The sequence below is a fragment of the Porites lutea genome, chromosome 10 (genome assembly GCF_958299795.1).
Source record: "Porites lutea chromosome 10, jaPorLute2.1, whole genome shotgun sequence".
In the NCBI taxonomy this organism is placed as follows: domain Eukaryota; kingdom Metazoa; phylum Cnidaria; class Anthozoa; order Scleractinia; family Poritidae; genus Porites; species Porites lutea.
In genome coordinates, this window is record NC_133210.1 from 5170921 (window position 1) to 5193565 (window position 22645).

At 40.0% G+C, this 22645-nt stretch overlaps 1 protein-coding gene and 1 pseudogene across 1 annotated transcript; one reads left to right on the forward strand and one right to left on the reverse strand.

Moving 5' to 3' along the window:
* Positions 1-1029: 1029 nt before the first annotated feature.
* On the forward strand, positions 1030-10384 carry LOC140951165 (uncharacterized). The gene is made up of 7 exons (XM_073400386.1): positions 1030-1363; positions 4261-4379; positions 5604-5679; positions 7224-7334; positions 7890-8075; positions 8678-8788; positions 10041-10384. The coding sequence occupies exons 1-7, from the start codon at positions 1190-1192 to the stop codon at positions 10203-10205; spliced, it is 942 nt and encodes a 313-aa protein (XP_073256487.1). The 5' UTR covers positions 1030-1189; the 3' UTR covers positions 10206-10384.
* Positions 10385-20169: 9785 nt separating this feature from the next.
* On the reverse strand, positions 20170-21722 carry LOC140949413 (uncharacterized; annotated as a pseudogene).
* Between the last annotated feature and the right edge of the window lie 923 nt (positions 21723-22645).

A 22645-nucleotide genomic window follows, 5' to 3' on the forward strand; every position in this document is an offset into this window, starting at 1 on the left:
TTTGTAAACTTCCTAAATTCAGTTGCTTGACTGACATTTAATTTTGAGCTATTTAGTTTAACATATGAAGATTTAAACTGAATTTATCCAGATTTGTTTTCGCTGTTCAGCTGATTTTGTTCAGCCTTCTTTCCTTTTGTTTTGTGATGTTGTAGTGGTTGATCGGTTGGTATAAATAGAGCACTGATTATTCCTGTTTTTCGATTTACATTGCGAAGTTATATGCTCGTCGATTTACATTGCGAAGTTATATGCTCGTCGATTTACATTGCGAAGTTATATGCTCGTCGATTTTACATTGCGGATTTAATTGATTGTACAAGTTACGTTAACGAGCCGAAGATTAAACTGTTGAAGTCCAAGCTTGAGTCCTGTACTGTTTCCAGTTGTAGCAGATCCGGTACCTTGGAATAGTGACGAGTTCCTTTCCCGCTTGCCAAGCGAGTTGCGAGTTAGTTTTCCCCCCCTTTGTTGTCCTTACGCCGAGGTCGCTCGAGTTCTCTGTACGCTTAATTTCCCGATTTGTTGCTGGAAGGGCAAAACTTATCGTCACAATAAACGAGGGCGTAAGCCCGAGAGGAAAATTGTCCCAATCCCTTATTGCAATGTAAAGTCGTGGTTTGCAATCGCCCTGGCTGAGATAAGAACTGGACGGATTTTAAGAGAAAAGGCGGACAGCAAGCAGTCTAGCAATTTTGAAGACGTTGCACGCAAGGCTGATAGCTCTTGGCCCAGTGCGCACGTGATTGGTATTTTTACTGCCCTCCTTGAATAAGGTCTTTGTTGCGGAGAGCAAGGGGGGAACTTTGGGATAGTATTGTGCGGCGAACAGTGGTCAAGTTTATGAACCCCAGAAGACTACTGACCGATTTTTGTCCTTCAAGTCCAAATCAAAGCAAACATGACACTGTTGAAGGGAAACCCGATAACTTGGCAGAATAGTTTTGTAGCGGTAGCTTTTTCATTTGTTTCTTGTATGGCAAATTGAACTGGTAGTTCTGTGATGAACCAGCCACTTCCTAGCCTCCTTCCACATTTCCCCCGGCTTCCCCGCCGGGTTCCCAATCCAGTGTCCCAACGGATCGGCGTGTAATTTCAGACGGTAGTGCCAAAAAGGATTCAAAAGACACCTGTCTTCAACATCTGTTTCACAACAGTGTTTTAAGTTCCTTGCACTTCATCGCACGCGATGGGCTCCACCGATGATCTTCCGATTGTGAACTTCGAAGCTCTGAGCCTCAAACATGAACAGGTACCTGACCGTGATGATCCTACTGTAAAAGAATTAGCCAGGCAGATGGTGAAGCATTTTAGTACTGTGGGATTCGTTTATATTACCAACCATGGCCTTACCCTAGAAAAGGTATAACTTCTCACTTTATATTTTCTGAGAACACAACATAACTAGCGATTTTGCATTAAAATATACTTACACCCAAGTAGAAGCCGGGTGAGGGGATCTGGAAGACCGAACGCACCTCTTTGCAGTTAATTTTACAACTGTTAAAACAAGACGGATAGAAAAATGTTAAAACGCTTTGATCGACGAGTTCATAGTTTTGTAGAGCTCGCCTCAAACTACCAAACCAAGATCCTCTGCTAACAGAGAAATATTGATGCGTCTCTTTGTGGGGTTTTCATTTTCCACCATTTTCTAGAAATGCCCGCCTCAAACGGCAAAACAAAGGTATTCGTCATTCATCGGAGTGGTTTTACAGATGAGTTAGGTTGCGTTTCCTTTCGAAAAATCCTGAATACGGAGTTTGCGATCAAAGATTCGATTTTCCGTTCCAGTACAACAACAACAACCACAACGTTGAGATTGGTATCTTGATCATTGAGATTTATATCGCTTTTTGTACCATAAGTTATCGATCGTGACCAGAGACGGGTCGGTGAAATACAGCCCTTCATGGTCCAGTAACTTATCCATGGAGCAATGACTTATACTCTTGACCTGTGGAATGTGACCTGTACTTTAGTCTGAAATGTCTCCCCCTACTTAAGTGCCGAACCTAATTACCTATTTAGGTCGACCCAAACTATTAAGTCCCACTGTTGATTCAGACGGTTGATTTACATGTGCCGAACCTAATTCGTGGCTAAAAAAATATCATCCTTACCGCTTAAAATAGGGAAATAAACTGAAAAACGTAAAATTCACCAAACCTGGAAATTCTTGTTTGATTTTAGTGTGATTTGTGCTCTGTTTTGGCATATTTTACAACTTTTTTTCTATTTCTTTTTTCTATTTATTTATTTAATTTTTTTATGCCCTTTTTTTACCCACGACATTAACCCACACCCACGACCAACATTCACGACCCACGACTGGACTCCTGCCCACGACCTCTACCCACTACCCACGACCCACGACACTTAGCTACACTCAAATTACTTGTGCGAGTTCAGAGAAAATTTCAAGGGCAGCAGAGCAGCCATCGAGCGAGCGGGGAGGCTCCGCCTCGAGGCCCCTTACCTTCTTTATATACCATTTTCGACAGAATGGTACTCCTTTCTTATACCTTCTATTAACGATTGGCACTCCTTTTACATACCTAGTTAGGAACTTTGCATCGTTTTAACAGCTGTAAATGCACTGTCTTAAAAATCGTGAAAAAATCACAAAACCAAAACATCTTCTCAACTTTTTCTCAGCCATAATATGTATTTGTCATCCCTTTTGGGCCTTTAGACCGACTGAATTGACAGATTTCCCTAATTACCTAATTAACACGTCTCATTTATTTAAAATAATAAGACCAGGCAATTTCTTGGGTAACCCGAGTCTCTTACGGGGGATGTTTCTAAAACGAAGTCCTACCCGTACGGGCTATTATAGGAAGTACCCCCTGGTGCCTTTGAATGCAAGGACATGCATTCGTGGACCAGCAACCATGGCTTCGTTGGCCAACACTTAGGTGCGCGAAGCATCTGTTTGTTACTCTTTTAAAGAGTGGTTTGGTGTCTGTCAAGGTCATGACTTTTTTGGACTGACGGTTTTATTATTTTCCATTGTAAGAGACCACTTGACGCAACTGTACTCATTGCAATGGCTGATCCAGACGTTCAGATAAGGAGGGGGGCGGTCATTCAGACCCTGAGATAAGGGGGGAGGGGGGAGCCGGTCTCCAAAAACAATTTTTTCGACCCTTCGGGCCTCATTTTGGTCGAAAGATAAGGGGGGGCCTAGGCCCCCCGGGCCCCTTCCCTGGATCCGCCAGGCACTGCATTGCTTCAAGGTAACCTCAACCCTGGGGGCGAGGTTGGCTTCATACCCTGCTAACGGAGGTTTCTCCCTGGGGACTCTGGCATGGCTTTTAGTATTTACTTGTCAGTGGCGTAGCTGGTTTGCGTAAACAAACCAACTACGCGACTGACAAGCCACGTGAAGGACTTCGCAAATGCTAGAAGCCATCCCAGAGAGAAATCTTTGTTGGCAGGGTATTGGCCTCGGTGATTTGGCTTTAATTAGAAAGGACGTTAAAGAAGTGGGTGTCCCGATGGGTGTCTTTAACTGAAGCAAAGACTGAAGACTTGAATTCCAGTTTAGTTTGAACAACTGTTGAAACACAAGAAAACGGCGGAAAGACAGTAAAACGTTTTCTGTTCGTCTCTTATAAAACAAACGACATCGTTGAGGTCTTCGTTTTGTGAAAACGATCCTTGTTCCAGTGAGCAAAAAGCCCGGCGGGGAAGGTGGGGGTGGGTACTGGATTCCAAGAGACGGGAGGATGATCGCAGATTTTGAGGGGTAGAAAACTTAAACAATTATCTTAATATTTTGTGCGTGGGACGTTAACTAGGGATTTTTGCGGAATATTCGAAACAGTTCCAGGGATTTTTTTTTTGTGGGGGGGGGGGGGGGGGAGGGGGGCGTTGAGATTTGGTCCCATTCAATTATCCACAATCGCCAGCCCTCCCACTTTCGATCTAAATGACCTGAAGACGAGGTTGGATCATCCCGTCACTTGGAATACAGAGTACCTCTCCTTGGGCCCAATTGTAGACCGAAAGGGCCGTTTTAAAAAAACATACCCTTTAGGACCGTACATCCCATATATATAGCTTGATATATAAGAGGAAATAATCTCTCTCCCGTCGAACTAAGTTGCCTTTAACGCGAGGTTATGTAGCGGAAGACTTTGTCAACATAATCTCGCAAGAAAATAGGTGTGCTGAAACCACCGGATTATCCTGATTATAATCTTGTTTGATCTGTTTAATTGTTTATAATGCAGTAACTGTACTTAATGGCAGGTTGATGCCGCATTCAGCGCTGTGGACAGGTTTTTCACTTTGGAAAGTGACGTCAAAAGAAAATACAAAAAAGGGGAAAAAGCCAGTCAAAATGGATGGGACGCATTGGAAAGAGAGAGGTAGTTAATTCTTAAGGGTACTTACAAGTGCAGCACGTAAACTCTCTTTATTAGACTCTCTATAAGACGGACATCCTGTAAGACGGAAATTTAATGGCGGTCCCAAAGGTTTCCGTCTTCGGAGAGAGTCTGTATTTCTGACACCCTGCTGGTAGAGTTTTAATCCCCAACATGGTTCTTAGCAACGTCGTTCGCGCCGTTGATATTCGCGTAGTCGGCTTATTTACGTCAGCCAACTGATACGGGGGTTACTCCAGAGGCGCGTCAGTCAAGTACTAGGTTATATACTTTATTTCTGAGTGACTTACTCTTTCACTTTACAATTCTTCAACTTCCTTAGCAAATTCCTTCTTCAAGTTATCCTTTTTCTTGGCAGTTCTCTTGCTTACTCTTTTTCTATAACTGCTTACACCTTCTTCTAAAAGCTTACTTTTCAACAGCTCTCTATTTATTTGTTTGGTTGTCCACAATATGTTTACGTTAATAATAATGCGTAGGATACATTTACGTTCTAATTAGCATACGATTAATTCGTAACCTAAAATTTCTTTGAAAAGCTTTTCTTCAGTTCTGGAGCAGGATAACTACTAAGGAAAACTAACTAAGTAAAGTTCAGTAAAAGAAACACACTTTTACACAGTTACTTTAAAGTTGTTTGGACCTTTTAAAGGTAAAACTCAAAGACACAAGCTTCGTTAATGGTAAACAAAGGACAACTCCCATATTCATAAATGTGGAAACAAGATAAATAGATGGGACAAAACTTCCTACCTTTAATTAATCAATACCTAAAAAACGGAAAACTTTGTCAACAAACACTAGCCTTAAAACGCAAAGTTCCCTTCGTAAATTACTAAAAGTGTCCATTAAAAGATAAGTATTTTCCGAGGGACATCAAATCAGGAGACATGATGTCCCATTCTTGAAAAGCACACTTTTAATATTTATCTTTCTAAATGCCGGAAAAGCTTATTAGTAAATTTGTTATTCATCATGTTGCATTCTTAAAGGTAAACACTTAGAATGTTCTAGAACCTTAAAAGCCTATTTATTGGATATTTATCGACCTTTCATTAACTTTCCATATATCTTCAAAATCGGGAAGATAAGTCCTGTAACACAACCACGCGCGCGCGAGCTACTTCGTTATGCTAAAAAAGTTTTCTTTTTTTGTTCTAGGTTCTATACTTTTATTCCTTTAACGTATTGTGTTTTGGATTGCAGTGTTAATCGACGAGAAAAGACACCAGGCGATCTAAAGGAATGCTTCGATATAAAAGATTTCTTAGAGGATGACTTCGTAAGTCAATGGATATGGCTGCAAAGTAACTATTTTCGTGCAGAAATTACAAAATGCTTTTCAAGTTTTATCTAAAAGCCACACCAATGAGAGCTGAAAAAGTTAACCTATTTAATCCGATGAAATACCGATATGAATATAAGATAAGATATACCAGATAAATTAACTTGTTCTACCATTATGGACAGTGACTCCACTAAGATATTCGTACTTGCAAGAACAAGATTAGCAACTTACATTTTTAGAGGCACGGCCAATGTTTAATTTCTCCAAAGGAGTTCAGCTAGTGCCAGGCGGATCTTTTTCTCCAAATGTAAGGTAACTCTTCAGCCCTTAGACACGTTTTAAGTGAATAGTAGTAGTGATAATAAAAATAAGAATTGGCCTTAAAAGGTAACCTGATTTGAAATACACTCTGCAAATTGTTCTCAAATACAGTAAAGCAAGTGAACTTTTGAACTGTAGTTTTGCCACGAACGCTTAGACATTACATGTATTAACGCTTTCAGAAACAGTGTAGAGGAATCAAAGTTTCGAGAAGTTTCCGGAAGTTATTTTTTGCGTACTGTAAAGTTTTCAAGGCAGGAGATATCGACTGAAGTTGCGTATCCAATTTTGGATTCGTGCAGTGAGGTTTTTGGCTGTTGTCACTACTGTGGGCGAAACTTCATAACAAAACAAGCCAAATTTGAGTCTCATTTCAGGAATTTCAAAATTAACACAATTATTTGAATCTTTGATGGAAACATGACGCTCATAAAATATAGCTTTCCTTGCCCGAAAATTTAACGGGACTTACGAGAAAAAATCTCTGTCTGGAAACAAGTTATAGCACCAATAGACTAAGTGGGTCTGGAACGGCCAAAAACTGAGAGTGAAAGTTAAAGGCCAATTTTGAAGCGGTTCCAACAGTATTCAAAGGTCGAAATCTTGGTTCCAAGTCTCCCACTAGCAGATCGCATAGTAAATTTTTGCCCCACATACATGATACCCCAGCCTATTCCCTTGCCGTTCTCACTTAAGTCAATCCTGAACTCTACCGTGAGCTGTGACGTCACTGAGAGAGAGACTCGTTGACCCTTTCCCAGAGAGCACGCCTAGGGACCTAGGTTTATGATACCCATGTACAGTTTGTGAACCACTGGCCGTTTTAAAGTCGACTGGTCTAAAAACGGGACGCATAAAACTTGTCGAGATGATTGGGAAAAATAGCAGAGTTTTCTGAAAAAGACAAAACACTGAATCTTCCCAGTCTCTTCTGGACGAGTTGGGCACAAATACTTCAAAGTTTACGGCGTTCCGTTTTCATACTAGACACTTATTACGTCTGAGGCGAGAAAGCCGTCTGTTAAATGATTCTGAATGACGCACTTTAAGAAAACATAAAATGCATCTCTCTTATTTACCGTTCATAGCTAGACACTTTGACGTCTTTAGCATAAAAACGGCTACTAAGTTGCTATGACAACAATAGCGTGCGCCGTGAACCTTGCAGTCAAGGATCAGTGTTATAATAGTTGCTCGTTATTATCGGTCATTTGCAGCTTTGGCCAGTGGAAGTTCCCAACTTTAAGGAACATGTGTTGGATTTATGGAAAGATACTCATGAGCTCAGTTTAAGGGTGCTCTCAACTGTCACAATAGGGATGGGTCTGGTAAGTTCCATTTTGGCGGGGTTAACAACCTGATGTAATTGATCCGTTGACCATAAATTGACGAATAAAGAGAACATAAAAGCGAATCTACTAAACTTTTTTCTTATTTCCTTAATGGAATAGCCGTTCCATCATTTCTGGTGTGTTATGTTCACGTGGTATCAGCTAAAGAAACGAATTTGAATGGAATAGAAGTAGGCGGGTTAGAATTAACGCTTTTGAAATGAAGTGAGACAGAAAAATTTTTAAAGTATCATGGACGGAGCACAGAACAAATTAGTCAGTTAGGGAGGAACTCAAAAAGGAAGATCAATGGTTAGAGATCTTTATAAATAAACAAAAGCTGAAGTACTAATCTTGGCACAGGATGCGGTATTGGTAAAGAGAACAGTATTCTGGATGGAGATGATTGTCGTGAGATGATTGTCGTGAAAATGAGCGGGAAAGCCGAATTAATACCCCATTCCTGATCCTGTTAGTGTGACAGCAACAGGAAGGATTATGACTCACAAATGCATGATATTGAATTAACTTAACTACTTTGTTTCATCCCAGGATCCTACAACTTTTGACTTTGCTTTCAAACATACTGGGAAGCTTGAAGGAAATTCTGCGCTCCGCTACACTTACTACCCAAAAGCTGACCCTACAAAGGTGAAACCTGGTCAGCTTCGTTGCGGGGAACACACTGACCTCGGGATCATAACGATGCTATATCAAGATGAATTAGGAGGTTTGGAGGTGAGACATTAACAGAAACTAATATCAAACCAGTGACGGTCGCTTCGACTGAGTGACGCCACCTACTGGTTTCCTCTCGAAATGACGTCTGAGAAACGCGCGCAGAAATTCCATACTGATGGCGCGTCGTGGTTGTGCCGCGTAGGAAATTTGCTTCAACCAATCAGAAAATGCGTCATCAGTATGGAAGTCCTGCGCTCGTTTCTCAGACGTCATTGGCCGGAAACAAGCTTTGGCGTCGCGAAATGTCGGCTGTTTAGGCGAGGAGAGCCTTCTGAATTTTGAAAACTTTCTGCTCACCCTAGCTCTCCGCGTTTATGAGCTCGACGATTACACAAAGGAAACTTTTGCGAACTTGTGAAGGAGAGATGTCTAGAATTGCGAAGTATTTTGTCATGTAAAACAGTCGGCGTAAGTGACCTCTGAGCGAAACAACTACAGTATTTCACTTCAGACCCTTAATCTTCGGCCCATTTTTGGAATTTCCAGTATTAGAGGATTAGAGAAATGAAGCCGAAATGTAAGCAGTGGAAATCTGAATGGTAAAAAGCCGAACGAAAATGTACTTCTTTACTGAAATATCTCTCTTTCTTTTCCAACAGTTTCTATCCGCTGAGGGGAAATATGTTCCTGCAGTTCCCATCAAAGGATCTATTTGCATCAATATTGGAAACATGATGCAGAAGTTGACATCAGACAGGCTTATCGCAGGGGTAACGGTTTTATGTTTATTTTTTCAACATTTTTTGTTAAACTGTACGGTGACGCAAAAGTAGCTTTTTTGGAATCTGATTACCTATGACAGATAAAAATTGTCTCGGACCCCACTGGGGCAGACTGGGCGCGATTATTGCGGGCGACAAGAGGGGTCCACAATCCTTATCTCCAGGTTGCTATTGCGCATGTTCGGCACTTCGTCTGGACTTCCACTAAAAATGAATGGAATACACAGAACGCAACCTGATAACGCGCGTTTTTACCATATCAGATCACGTAGAACTTTCGCAAAGCACAGCATTGGAGCAAAAGCGTTTTAACAATCGATCGCCCGCACACCGTAACCTTCGGTTATTACTTATTTGGCTAACCATAACCTTAGAGTAACTAAAGTACTTCGTGTCAAGCTAACGTAATAATAGTCTTCCTGCATATAACTCATATTATTTTAATTTGGTACTTTATCTGCTTGAGAGGCTTTGCCTTCTTGTGGTACTTTCCTTACTCGAGGTGCTTAGTACTTACCACTTTAGATGCCTACCGACGCTATAACTGCAAATTTAACCAACTGCTGGACGTTTATCAGAGCGTTTAATAATATCCAACGGAAAACCTTTAAAAGCTACAACAATGATAATAAGGTACAACATATCTCAGGCAACAATATTTTGATGGTCGTTGTTCTTATATGTAAATACTAGTCATTCCGGTATATTACATTATATGAACCCCTTCGATAATCGAATAGATTGCCTCTAATTTTAAACACACCAAAGGTCACAGTCTTTATGGGTCTCACCTTTAGGGGTATAGAATGGTAAATTCGAAACTTTCAAAATTCGAGCCTTCGAGATGCAAAATCACCCGAGATCTCCCGAAATCGGTCCAAAATTTTCCGAGACCCACGTTTTTAAGGAACTATTCTATGCCCCGACCTTTATATGATAAACGTTTTGTTCCTATGTAAATGTAAGGTAATCCAGATTCCGGAAACGTTTTGCTTGTGGAATCCAGAATCCTGGGCTTTGGAATCAGGACATAGCTCTAGGAATCCGGAATCCAAGTTCCATTGACAAGGAATCCGAAATCCATCACCTGGAATCCAGAATCCATCACCTGGAATTCGGAATCCATCACCTGGAATCCAGAATCCACAGCACAGAATCCAGAATCCAAGACTGTCTTGGATTCCCTAACATGGCGCAAAACTTTATTCCATTCACTAACTGATTGTTAATTGCATTTCAGCGCCATCGAGTAGTGGTGTCAGAAAAGGAGGTGAATTACTTGAACCAGCCTCGACGCTCGCTTGTCTACTTTATGCGTCCAGATCTTGACGCACAGATTGAGTGCCTAGATGGATCCAACGAATACGTACCAATAATAAGCGGAAACTATGTAAAGCAAAAGTGAAATGCCACTTACCAGTATTGAAATCCCCAAAATTTAAGTAATAGACTTAAAAGCAACTATCCATGAGGGTTCTCAATAGATTTTTCGGTATCCTGGATTTCCCTTATTTGAAGCTCGGGATTAATTCGGTATTTTAAGGCAAAATCTGGGCGAGATTCGGGATTGAAAGTATGGGCGGGAGGTTGCATACCAAAAATAACCTTTGGGATTACTATTTGAATTGTTGCTTAGAAATTTGTGACGTTACTGGATTTTAGTGGTCAAGATTTCATTTTGGAAACATTAAAGGAGCTGTGTCACGAAATTCAGACAAATTAGGTAATTGTCGGGAAAGAAATAGGTGACGCTTAACTTGATTATTTTGTGATTAAATATTAATTAGAAATTGACATTTGTTGCGCAAAGAAGTGAGATTTCGTGACATTAGATTTCACAATAATGTAGACAAAGTCCGAGTATATTTACGATATAAAATGATGTTACTGCATGCATTTTCTTAGGCTAAATGAGGTGAAAGAGCGTGCGATTTTGTAATAGTCACTTAATTTAGATACATTACAATGGGAACTTTTACTGTACATGTGATTAATGTAAAAATACTGCCTTAGGCAAGGATAGTAGAAAAAACCTCTGTATACTTAAAAATGTGTTAGTTGATCGTTGACCGTTGTGTTACGACCGTTGAATATGTGAGAATTGTTCATCGCAGTAGATTGTTGGATTGGATTAAATCGTGCTGTTACATCGTAAGATACAGCCCTCTTGATTTGTTTGAACCACCGAGCAGGATTATAAGAATTCCGCACCAGTAATTACAAAATGTCCCTTAATTAAAAGAAACAAAAAAAATAACCGTTTAAAGCATTAAAGGACCGTTAAAATATCACAACAGATACGGTAGATGCCACGGATGGGCAAAACTGAAGAAGATTGAAAGGGATTGAAATTAGGGTTTTTCAGCCTAACAGTTTCAAAGTTGATCTCTGCTGTTTGCAACTTCCAAAAATAATGCCCAGGAGACATATTTGTTTGTCTTGAATCTCTGATTTTGTCATTTACTTGTAGCTTCTTTACTTTCTTTAAGTTCCATAGCCAGGGTCCCAAAGCGGGGGTGTCCGGAGCCCGGGAGCCCTAAAATGTTTTCCGCAGAGCCCGGAGTCCCATCGCTTCGTTGCTTGGGGCCTAATGTTATTTTACTCTAGAGCCTGGAGCCTTCAAAACGTTTGCTGCGGAGCCCGTAGCCCCAAATACTAAAATTCGGACATTCTTGCACACAGATAGCGTCATAACGTGCTTTGTTTGTTGTTTGCTGGGAATCGGAACGAAGATAGTAAAAAACCAGTAAACTAGACTGAGGCTAACAAACATTCATCCTTTTCGGGTGTTTCTAAAACGAAGACCCAAAAACGAAGACCCCTTTGACTAAAACGAAGACCCCATGGACTAAAACGACTGATGCTAACCGAAGACCCCATGGACTAAAACGAAGACCCCACGGACTAAAACGAAGAACCCTTGGACTAAAACGAAGACCCCTTGGACTAAAACGAAGACCCCATGGACTAAAACGACTGATGCTAACCGCTGAGGTCAATGCCCGCTCCTGTAATTTGTTACGGCGATTTGGGAATGTTGTGGAATTTCCTCCGCAGTATTTAGTTGTGATAATCAAGTCTATCACTTACCTTTCCTTCAGGTTTCTTTGAATCTTTGAAAAAAGGGTCATCTAGTGTGTCGTGTGGTTATACTGCACCCTCCGTGAAGAGGATTGGCGTGATAAGCCCAAAGGTCATTAGCGTGGCCATGGGAGGCCTGACAATCAAAAAGGCTTATGACAGGATTTGTCTTGAAGACTTCCGCCGAACGTGTTTTGGGCGCGTCGTTGGGGTTTGGGGGAGGAGGGGGTCCATTGGCTTTCTGATATTTTATGGTTCAAAATTCAATGTCGGATGATTTGGGTGTCATCCCGGGTGTAATGGGTTAAGAAAATATAACCGCGTGCCCCAGCTTTCCAAAATGTCGAAGAATTGTATCAATGCATTTAAAAAACAAAACAATGACAAAACGTAGTATAGGGAGGAAATAAGAAGGAGACATTTCTCATTGACGAATTCCAGGACAGAGGAACCTTGCGCCCTATTTATTACTTTTTACCTCATCAATAGAGAAAAAAAAAGCCTTCGATCGAGAACATTACTCGAGTAAAGGTTAACATTTCGAGTTTCATTTAAGAGAGGTTCATTTGTCTTTATGCTGGGTTTTATTTGTTTTATATATTTATATCCCTGCCATACGCTGTTACGATATTCTGTCCTCTGTTGTTAAAAATGACTCATCTTTACCGCTTAAACAGTTGTTTTTAAGATAACTACGATAAAAAAATAATAATAAAAGAAAAAGAAGGAAAAAGTCAAGGATAAAACACGCATGTCCGACGAGGCTCGAACTTAGGACCTTCATCCCATCATTACGGTTTTACCACATGGCCACGAGGGCTCCGCTCTCACCATGAGCCTGCAAAAAGCTTTGGACGTCATCATCACCGTAAACACTTCCAAAGTGGTTTAAAACATGCAAAATATTTTCAAAGAAACCTGAAGGAAAGGTAAGTGATAGACTTAATTATCACAACTAAATACTGCGGAGGAAATTCCACAACATTCCAAAATCGCCGTAACAAATTACGGGAGAGGGCATTGCCCTCAGCGGTTAGCATCAGTCGTTTTAGTCCATGGGGTCTTCGTTTTAGTCCAAGGGGTCTTCGTTTTAGTCCACGGGGTCTTCGTTTTAGTCCAAAGGGTCTTCGTTTTAGTCCAAGGGGTCTTCGTTTCAGTCCAAGGGGTCTTCGTTTTAGTCCAAGGGGTCTTCGTTTTAGTCCATGGGGTCTTAGGTCTTAGGTCTTCGTTTTAGAAACGCCCATTCTTTTCATTGAACTGATGCTATTCTGGGCGTGCGCTGCAATCTACGCTTACTACTTTTTAACTGCATCATTTAAAAAGGTTTAAACTCTAAATTACTTAGATATATACTGCTTGATTCAGGTTTTTAAGCTTTTGTCCTACCTAGACACTGGAAAAATCCACATAGCGAATCAACGTAGGCTCATTGGATCCTTGACCTTCTCTTTCTTCCTCTGCAATCGACATGATGATTTTTTTTTTCACGCGAAACTACTGACGAAAATGCCACGACGTCGACGAAGAAAGACTTGTACAGCGATGGAGATCCGCTGGACAAAAGTAACGGAGGCTCTGGGGACGAGATTGTTTCGAGTACTAATTGGTGTAAGACCGTACCCAAAATGTCCCGAGCCAGCCTAGTCCCTAGGCGTTCTCTATTGCTTCGTTGTCCGCGCGAAGTCTGGGAAAGACGTCACAGCTCACGAGTTGCAGTTGTGTCCTCCGTTGCAGTTTGGTCTTCTCACCTATCAACCAACAGAATGCATTTTTACTTCTTCCAATCAAAGTGCGTTGTGATCGTGTCTTCTTCATGTGACTTCCCAACCAGGGGAGGGCTGTAGTATGAGTTTTGTTCGTTTCATTGTCCTGATGCTGTTGAAGACTTGTGTATGAAACAGTTTTGGAGCGTTTTCCCTGATGGGTTTTTGGATAATTTTTACAGAAGTTTGAAGTTTGTTCGAAACTTTCCTCGGCCAACGCATATGTTCATATGTTGGAGAGCTAGAAAGCCTGGGACAAGGATGAAAGCACAATCAACTAACATACTTTTTGTTTGTTTTGGCCATGAAGACCCCCTCTCCTTACAACTTTTAAGGATCCTAGAATCAAACAATGCAAATATCCCTTTGCACAACTGTCTTATAATATAGATTTTAAGGCTCAGCAAGGGAAAATTGGCAAAAAATATACTTCTAGTCCTTCACACGTAATTGAACTGTCTATCCCCTACTACGTAGAGAGAAAATAACTGGCAATGTAATTTTGCTTATCTGTGCACCTTAAGTTTGCTGTCATTAAGTTTCACAATCCCCCATAAGCAACCATGCAGTCTGTTACACAGTGGAGGTGTGCTGTTACCACCCCTGAAATCCCCTTAGCAAAAACCTTGCATGCCTCCCTCTAAAACAATAAATTATGATCACAGCAATTGCAGGCATGTGGTATCTTTCTGGTATACTATCGTACTCAAAAAAGGCTACCAGTAATAATAATTGATCAACAAGATTATTGTTTTGGTTATGATATTGACCTTCTTGGCTGTAGCCCCTCTTAATATCTCCACCTCTCTTGGGGCACAACCTCCCAAAGCAAACGGCCTATTCTTTGTCACATTTTTTTCTATTTTATGTGTTTCTTACACAATAAAATACAGGTTTAGAGATCCAGTAGAAAGTGCTGTAAGAAAAAGGGTAGTTCTTTAGGATGTTTTACTGCCCTTTCCTAATAGTACCACCTGTTCTTTAAGAACTCCTCTTTCATCAACCATTTAAAAAATTTGATATCTAATTCTCTTAACTAAAGCTCACGCTCTAACATCGAATAACTCTAATATTTCTTTACTCTACGTTCCTTGTAATTCTCTCACCTGCACTAAAAGAAAAATCCTGGATCAGCAAACCTACTAACCTTAACTATGCGACACCATGCCAGAGGGTGTTCGAACAGCAGAAGACCGAGCCCCGGCAAAAACTTTACGTCGAGTGGCAAAGCCTTCCAGCTGTTAACACTTTAAACTGTGACCATAAGCTTTTTCCCCACGGTATTTCGCTCAGGATAGGCAATTTTGATTGATGACTTCGATGAGTCAGAAGCCGCGAAAGCCAAACTCTTGAGTGACGCTCGATTACAAACAGCGAAAGACTCGCCATGACATTCCTTAAAACCATGCAGTTGAGTGGAAGTTCCTGCAACTTTACGGGGCGTGATACAGCCTTCCAGCGGTGAACACTTTAAACTGTGGCCATAGACGTTTTCCCCATTCTATTCCGCTCAGGAAATTATATTTTGATTGATGACTTCTCTAAATCAGAGGCCGCAACAGCCGCAAAACGTTAACGACACTCGTTTTGAAACATCGCAAGACTCGCCATGATATTCCCCGCAGCTGCATGATTTTTTTCTTTAAAACAATACTAAATCTTCTTTGTTTGGTCATGACATTTGCTTGAATGGCCGGCTAGATACCTTCCCAACATTCTCGGCATTCAAGATACATAATTCCGTTAGCCTGTTGGTTAAAATAAAGAAGAAACCAAATAGCATCGTGCATCCATCTTTGTGCCTCGCGCGAAAACAGAGCAGCAACTCTGCAACCGGATGTGATGTCATAAATCGGTGGATCATAGATATACGAAATTTCGCTAAGTCGTGCCCCCCCCCGTCCCGCCCCTGGTAGAATTTAATGCCGACCGAGTTGATCGACCTTGATCGTTTTTCAAAGAAATGAGCTTGACACCTGAGCAATCGCATTTCTTGCAAAACCTTCGTCTACACCTAATAGATCTTTCGAGAAGATTGGAACAGGATGTTAATGAAGATGTTGCTGACTATGAGTTGTTTCGGTTGCAACAAACTTCGAATCAGGCGTTATACATGTAGTCGTACATGAACTATTTAACGAGAACCACGTGCTTTTGAGGGGTGCATGATCTCATCATTGTGCCATTTTATGATATTCTGACTGTATAAACTTGCGAGTGCGTAGCTCAGTTTTGCGAATGGATCCCAATTTATTGAGGGAATGTGCCCAGCGTCTAATTGAAACAGCCGATTTTATCCGGGGTTCAGGAGTTAATGGCGGATCCGTTGCATCATCAAGCACACCATCGAGCACATCCAACACACGTCCGCGAACTGAAGACAACACTTCCATATCGAGCGGGTCTTCTGGTTCACATCGTGCCGTTCCTAATACCGCTCCCTCTGTTTCAAAACTGGGCCTTAACAGGTAAAAAATGACCCTGAAGTAAATAACAAGTATATGGTGCGATTCAATTTTATCCTTCATTTAAATTTTATTTCCCACTGTTTTCAATGTTATTATAATACATTATGATACTCAAGTACTAATTATCAGGAGAAAATGTTTCAATCACAACATATTCATGTATTTCAAGAAAATTGCAGGAAATTGATGTATAAAAAAAACTTGTTTCTGTTAAAAGTTAGGATTCAATACTAAAAAAGTTAGCATGTGTAACAGGGGTTATTGAGCTAAGCAAGCCGCTTTTTTGCAGCATGCTGGTGGTGAGAAGTCGATGTGAAGTGCAAGGCCTTCATGTGAACCACAACCTCAGTAGCACGTGTTAAGCAAGCTAACTAAAGGAAGCGATCATTGTTTTTATAACTTCCCTTTTAACAAGGAGATTATGTGTTTAAAAGACGAGTTATTTTTTGTGAGAGTAGAGATATGAAGGCAATAGTATCTTTCTGTTAAAGGTGCCTTTTATCCTTTTGTTATATGATTCCAGTGGGAATCGAAGTTTGCAGCCAGTACGTACAGTAACATTTTATTAGTCCCATTATCAGCCTGTAAAGCAATAAAGAACGAACCAACCCTACCAAGGACTTTTGAGTTTGGACCTCTTGCTTGTTACTTAAAAGCCTCGCTGGTTCTAATTTGACTCAGAGTTAAGCTGGTGACACATGGTTCAATAAGAAACAGTGATTTTTGTTTCCCTGAGACCTTCAACACCGAGGGGAAACTAAACTCACTGTTTCCCATGGGGCCAATCATTAAGTGTTTTGGCATAACCCCCAACTGAAAATATAATAATACAAATAGGTATGATGTGTATGAGATCAAAAATCGATAACACAGAGCTGCAACAATAATTCATCAAAGTGTATGAAGTGGGAGAAAATGTAAAAATTGTTTGAATAGCCCTTATACATTTCTAGAAACTTCACAATTTAAAAAAGTAACTGACACAATAGTAAACTTTAGTTGAGACTTCACAAAAGTAGAGTCCAATGCGCTTACAAATTTTCCAATGTTAAGACGCACGTCCTGATCAAGTGCAAGTCCAAGGTTCAAGCTGTCTTCACCCTAGGCCTAAGGAATTATTGAGTTTTGTTCACCCTAGGAAGTTAATACAGGTTTGATGCGCAGCAAGTGTTATGCTCTTGTCCAATAGAAAACTGCATTCAGTTGGGGAGTATAACAACATTTGGTGAGCAACAAATGTTGCAGCTGTTGTTCAACAGGTGTAGAACAGTGTATCATGTAGTGTTGAATGTTCATCGAACGTTGTTTTAGGAGAATAGAAAAGCTTTATTCCATTCATTTGAACACATCATTTGTTGAGCAACAAATGTTGAACCACGTATCACTGCCTTTATAAGACCACCAGTTACATAATTACATGAATTTGTAATAGTAACATTGTTATTAATACTAAATAATATTCAAATGTTTCAACATTAGTTCATTTTATAATGTAAATCATCTCAGTTAACAGGACCACTGTACTCCAGTAATGACAAGTGCAAAGTACAAGTACTCTTTTGCCTCATGTTTCACTTCTCAGTAGCAGCCATTAAAAAACTCATGATTGAACACTGTGTGTTGGCCTACATGATTCCAATCATATGAATGGAACCAGTCAGTTTATTCTACACATGATTCTATGTTAGGAGACAGAATGTGCTGCAATGAGTGAAACTGTCTCCACAAAGATGTCAATGCCATAACTATCACTAGGTCTTAGTGGATCTATCCTGGCACACATTTCTTGGTAATGGTCCATCCCCATTGGATTTAATGTGTTTGGGATTTCCACAATACTGTCGCCATCAACACAGTCATCTGGAACTGGCCCCTTTAAGTCAATACCATATGCCTCTATCTCGCCCTACACACAACAAAAATACTTAAAGAACTTCTTGGGAATCTTGTCTGTGCTGCCCGATATAAAGGCCAGCCTCAGTAAGATTCCATGTTTCACCTAAAAAATACAGTGCGCAGGATACTTACAGTGCATGAAGTGCTGTTTTTGAGGATTGTACAGGACCATGAGTTTGTGAAATGAGTTATATTTTGCAGCTTATACTATCTCAAACTGTTCCAGACAGAAAAACTAACTAAAGGTAAAACAATATTTTATTATGGACGGAACATTAGAAAAGTGATAGGGGGTGGGGGGAGGGTTAAAAACAAGAAAATTGTGCAAGGGAAATTGTCCAAACAAAATTCCTGAAAAGAAAAACCTAAAGAAAAAAGAAATTTTCCACAAGATGGGTAACATTTTGATATTAAATCAGTGCTCAATATCATTAGTGCCTCTGGTATTAAGAAAACATTAATGAACACATTTTACATGTTGCAAGAGAAGTTTCAGTTCAGTGTGTATATTTTTTTATAAATCAACTTCAGTCACAATAAGTCACAATGAATTGCCATTACCAGCTGATTATCTTTCAAAGACTTTCCTTCTGCATTAAATTTATCAAATGTATAACACAAAATTTAAAAATAAAAAACTGTTGTGTTACAGTTTGCATTTCTTCAAATCGTAATATACTAGTAATAGTTGACACTACAGCTGCCCCGCTCTGTATATTGTCGGTCAATAGCATTCTTGCTCGTTGTGTAGCTCTTTGAAATATACCGATTTATAATGAAGATTTTCACGCATATACCATACAATAGGTGAGATAAATACAGGAAACCTAAGGTTCCATCCCGGGGCTCCATGCATATTTTCAGTTCGATTTACACAGCTTTGATCAAAACATTCTCAATTTCGAGAATAGTTTATTATAAACCATAAGAAAGGGTTTAATTAGAAGTTGAATTTTTCGCTATTTCTCTCTCACTTTTTGCATTCAGTTCATTTTATTTACCGGAAAGTAAGCCTTAGAAATTAAAAGGACGTTTGATCAATTCACGCTCGCGCATTCTAGTCTTATTTTAAACTTTATAGTTTAAGGACATCTGTGAGCAGGGAGTAAATCAGCACAGAACGTGATTGTCGGCGAATTTCTGTAATCGTCCATCGTTCTGCTAGTGATAAGCTAGCCGTTGTTCACTCGTCTTGCTTGTTTGGGGCTGAGTCTTATTCCGGTCAAAGAGAGAGAAAGAGTGTCTGGCAAGGTTTCCAGTCAAAGATTTGTGAACTCGTGCCGCTGGCAAACTCTCTAAGTGTTTATATCTACACAGTTATACGCACCTTATGTCTTCATCTGCGCTTAACGAGTGTCTTTTGGTCCATAACTTTCAAAACAACTGCTCCACAGAATGTCACTGATAACACGTAACGAAAAAAGAGCATCGAAGTTTGACTGCATAATAAATGTCACAAAATCTACCTAGGCGGTCCCTTCAGGATTTTCTGTCTTAACGTCATCCTAACCATTTTGTACTTGCGGGCGCAAACAATAGAAACGTCATCATTACCTACCGATTCCTCACGGCCCCTGTTTAAGCAAATCGAGATTTTTTCTGGCATACTGACTGTATATTTCAACTGTAAGTACTTTCCTTAATATACGCCCGACTTACTAGAGTGCCTCCTCGGGATTTCGCCTTCTGGGCGAAATCCCTGCGGGGGCAATTACATTTTTTAAAAAAGATTTAATAATTAAAGTAACATTATGTAGTATTTTATTGATTACTTTAATTGCTCTAATTAACTGCGAACACGGGGTTGCAGTCAGGAAAAAAATTCACGCACAGCCAAAAAGCCGAAAAAAAAATTCTGGCTGACCAAGAATTTTCCACCCACACCTCATCACTTTTCCAATAGTCTGTCCCTTGGTTGTCAAATACAAATGGTGGAAAGGGCGGATTTAGGGGTGGGCCCAAAATAAGGCTAATGACACCATGTGGAGAGGTCTATACTGGCTGGTGCATAGTGCATGCAATATAAACATTATTATTATTATTATATAAAAGTAAAGAAGGTCATCGCAGTTACTTATACGCAACTTAAGCAGCTGCGAAAAAAGCCTAAAATATTATTATATAATCTCCTTTTAAATTTAGTTTGAAATAAAATCGATCATTACCTGATTAACTTGTGATTACCGTCTATGTGCCATAATAAAGGATTAAATTAACTGCAAAAACCGTGGACGAAGATCCTGCTAGTTGTAAACGTTGGATCTCTAGAAAAGAGATCTAATCAGCCAAAATATAAAGAACCAAGAACGAGAAGTCCAAAGACTACCGCAAAGCTGATTTAAAACAACGTCTATTGTTTTTTATAACAATATTTCGGCTGGCCATACAAGCCTTCTTCAGGTTTACAGATGTTAACATCTGTAAACCTGAAGAAGGCTGGTATGGCCAGCCTTTTGACGGTTTTCGACGCCATCTTCACTGCATCTTGACGAGTAGGCAAACGTGTGAGAAATTACAGTGTTTGTATGAGAATCTAATGTCGAATAATTTCCGTAAAACGGCTGTTCTCAAAAAAATATCAATTATAGACAAAAGCCACAAAGTAAAGGATTGTCCTAAAAAATTTGGGAGGCGTACCTGTGCTTAGATTTCTCCAGAGGCTTGCGTTAGATTTTCCATATATTTGTCTGTAATTTTCCCGGGACTTTCTTACAGACAAATGTATAGAAAATTTTAAAAAGTGGTTCTAGGTCTTCTCGTGCATGTAACGCCCTCAATTTTTTTCGGTAGAATTCTTAGGAGAGAAGCTTTAGTTTACAAATCATATTTTTGTCAGAACAGCCGTTCTACGGAAATTATTCGACATTAGATTCTCATACAAACACTGTAATTTTTCACCCGTTTGCCTACTCGTCAAGATGGCGTCGAAAACCGTGACAAGGTCTATATTGTTATAAAAAACAATACACGTTGTTTTAAATCAGCTTTGCAGTAGTCTTTGGACTTCTCGTTCTATGTGCCATAAAGCCAGAGGGCCACTAACACGGTACACTGCCCTTGGGGTAATAGATAACCACCTGATTGCCACCCCTTCCGGATCCGTCCTCTGCATTGATGCACGAACTCTCATCTGAGAAATAATAAAATAATGTAATGAAAGCGTAATGAAAGCTGTGATTGTATTCTTCTATACCCAGCATTTGGAAAATCTCGCTGGATATTCCTTACAACACAGTCAAGTTCAGTATCTGTAATATCCGTCTTTCTTTCGCTTATTGAAATTCCATATTCTTTTAAACGCCTTTTGATAATGCTTCTACTGACTCCGTGAGCCTCAGAGATGTCGGAAATTTTTAGATCGTAGTAGACTATAGTCCGCGAGGTACTGCAACTGATCCCTACTTATTTCAAACTTTGAACGACCAACCAATCCTTCATTATTAACTTCAGGGTAAATAGGTTACCAGTTACGCTCTGTGTCTGCCAAAATAGTCCTCACTTGAGCAAGAGAGGTTTGAACTTCGTTGAATACATCTAAATCCACACTGGCTGGAGTGTAAAGTATTAATGAGTCAAATGAGTCAAAGAGTCATGAGTCATGAGTCATGAGTCAATGAGTCAATGAGTCAATGAGTCAGATCTGAAAAAATAAAAGTTTCGGTAGAAACAGTAAAATTAAGCATTACTTTTACTTATTTTGTCTACTTCCTTCATTGTTGCCTGCACTGAGGCCTATTTCTAACATGAAATCTCGACCTCGACCTGGGCTGTTTGTTAGCAGTTCCCAGGCCCAGCTGCCGCATAGCAAAAGCGAAAAATAAGCCAGCCTAAATTTTGTGAGTGCTGCGGAAGAAAGTGTTTAATTCCCTTTGAACACAGCGCTTAAAGTAAATTGAGATAAACCTATTATGGAATTTCTTAGCGCTCAAAGACTCAAATCTGGGAACAGTCCTTCTTTGATATTCGGTGTGTTGATGTTTGGGCCAGGTTTGACGTAGAAAATCGGTCATGAGTGCGAAGGAGAGTTCCACTTTTATATCTGGCGTAAAGGTAAGTATTCCGGGAAGTATTCATTAGGTTTTAGCGAGGAATCTTATCAAGGGGAATACAATTTTCTTTCATGCTGTGGATCGCTGTCGATCATGAACACAATGAAGACGATCCAGGACATTAAGCGTCCGTTCCAACAATCAATAACAGAGTTGTTTTCAGTTGCTAATCTTCCCAATGAAGTTCATCACTTTTTCCAATCAGTTTTGCTTGCCTCAAAAGGTGAATGATGCTACGAGGCGAACAAACTGAATTGTAATTTGCCCGAGGAGGGGTATGAAACAGCGAGTCGAACAGTTCTACACAGTCAGTGTTTGTATTAGAAACATACAGTGTACGAATAATTATTGTTGAGGTATTACTGTGTACCCATTATAATTTTAAATAGCTTTCAAGGCTCGTTGATTAATTAAAACCTTTGGGCATTCATTGTTTGCATTACGTTTGTGTTTATTTACATTACCTCGCCGAGAACGGATGTTTTATGATATTGCTACCAAACAGCCCAGGTTGAGATTTCATGTCAGAAATAAGCCTTGCATGTGCAGGCAGCTATGAAGCAAGACTTAAGCAAGTAGACAAATTAA

Excerpts from the sequence above, each read along its gene's own strand:
- LOC140951165 (XM_073400386.1), top strand. The coding sequence starts at position 1,190 with ATGGGCTCCACCGATGATCTTCCGATTGTGAACTTCGAAGCTCTGAGC. Across the intron at positions 5,680-7,223 it reads ATTTCTTAGAGGATGACTTC|CTTTGGCCAGTGGAAGTTCC; the intron begins GTAAGTCAATGG and ends GGTCATTTGCAG. Across the intron at positions 8,076-8,677 it reads ATGAATTAGGAGGTTTGGAG|TTTCTATCCGCTGAGGGGAA; the intron begins GTGAGACATTAA and ends CTTTTCCAACAG.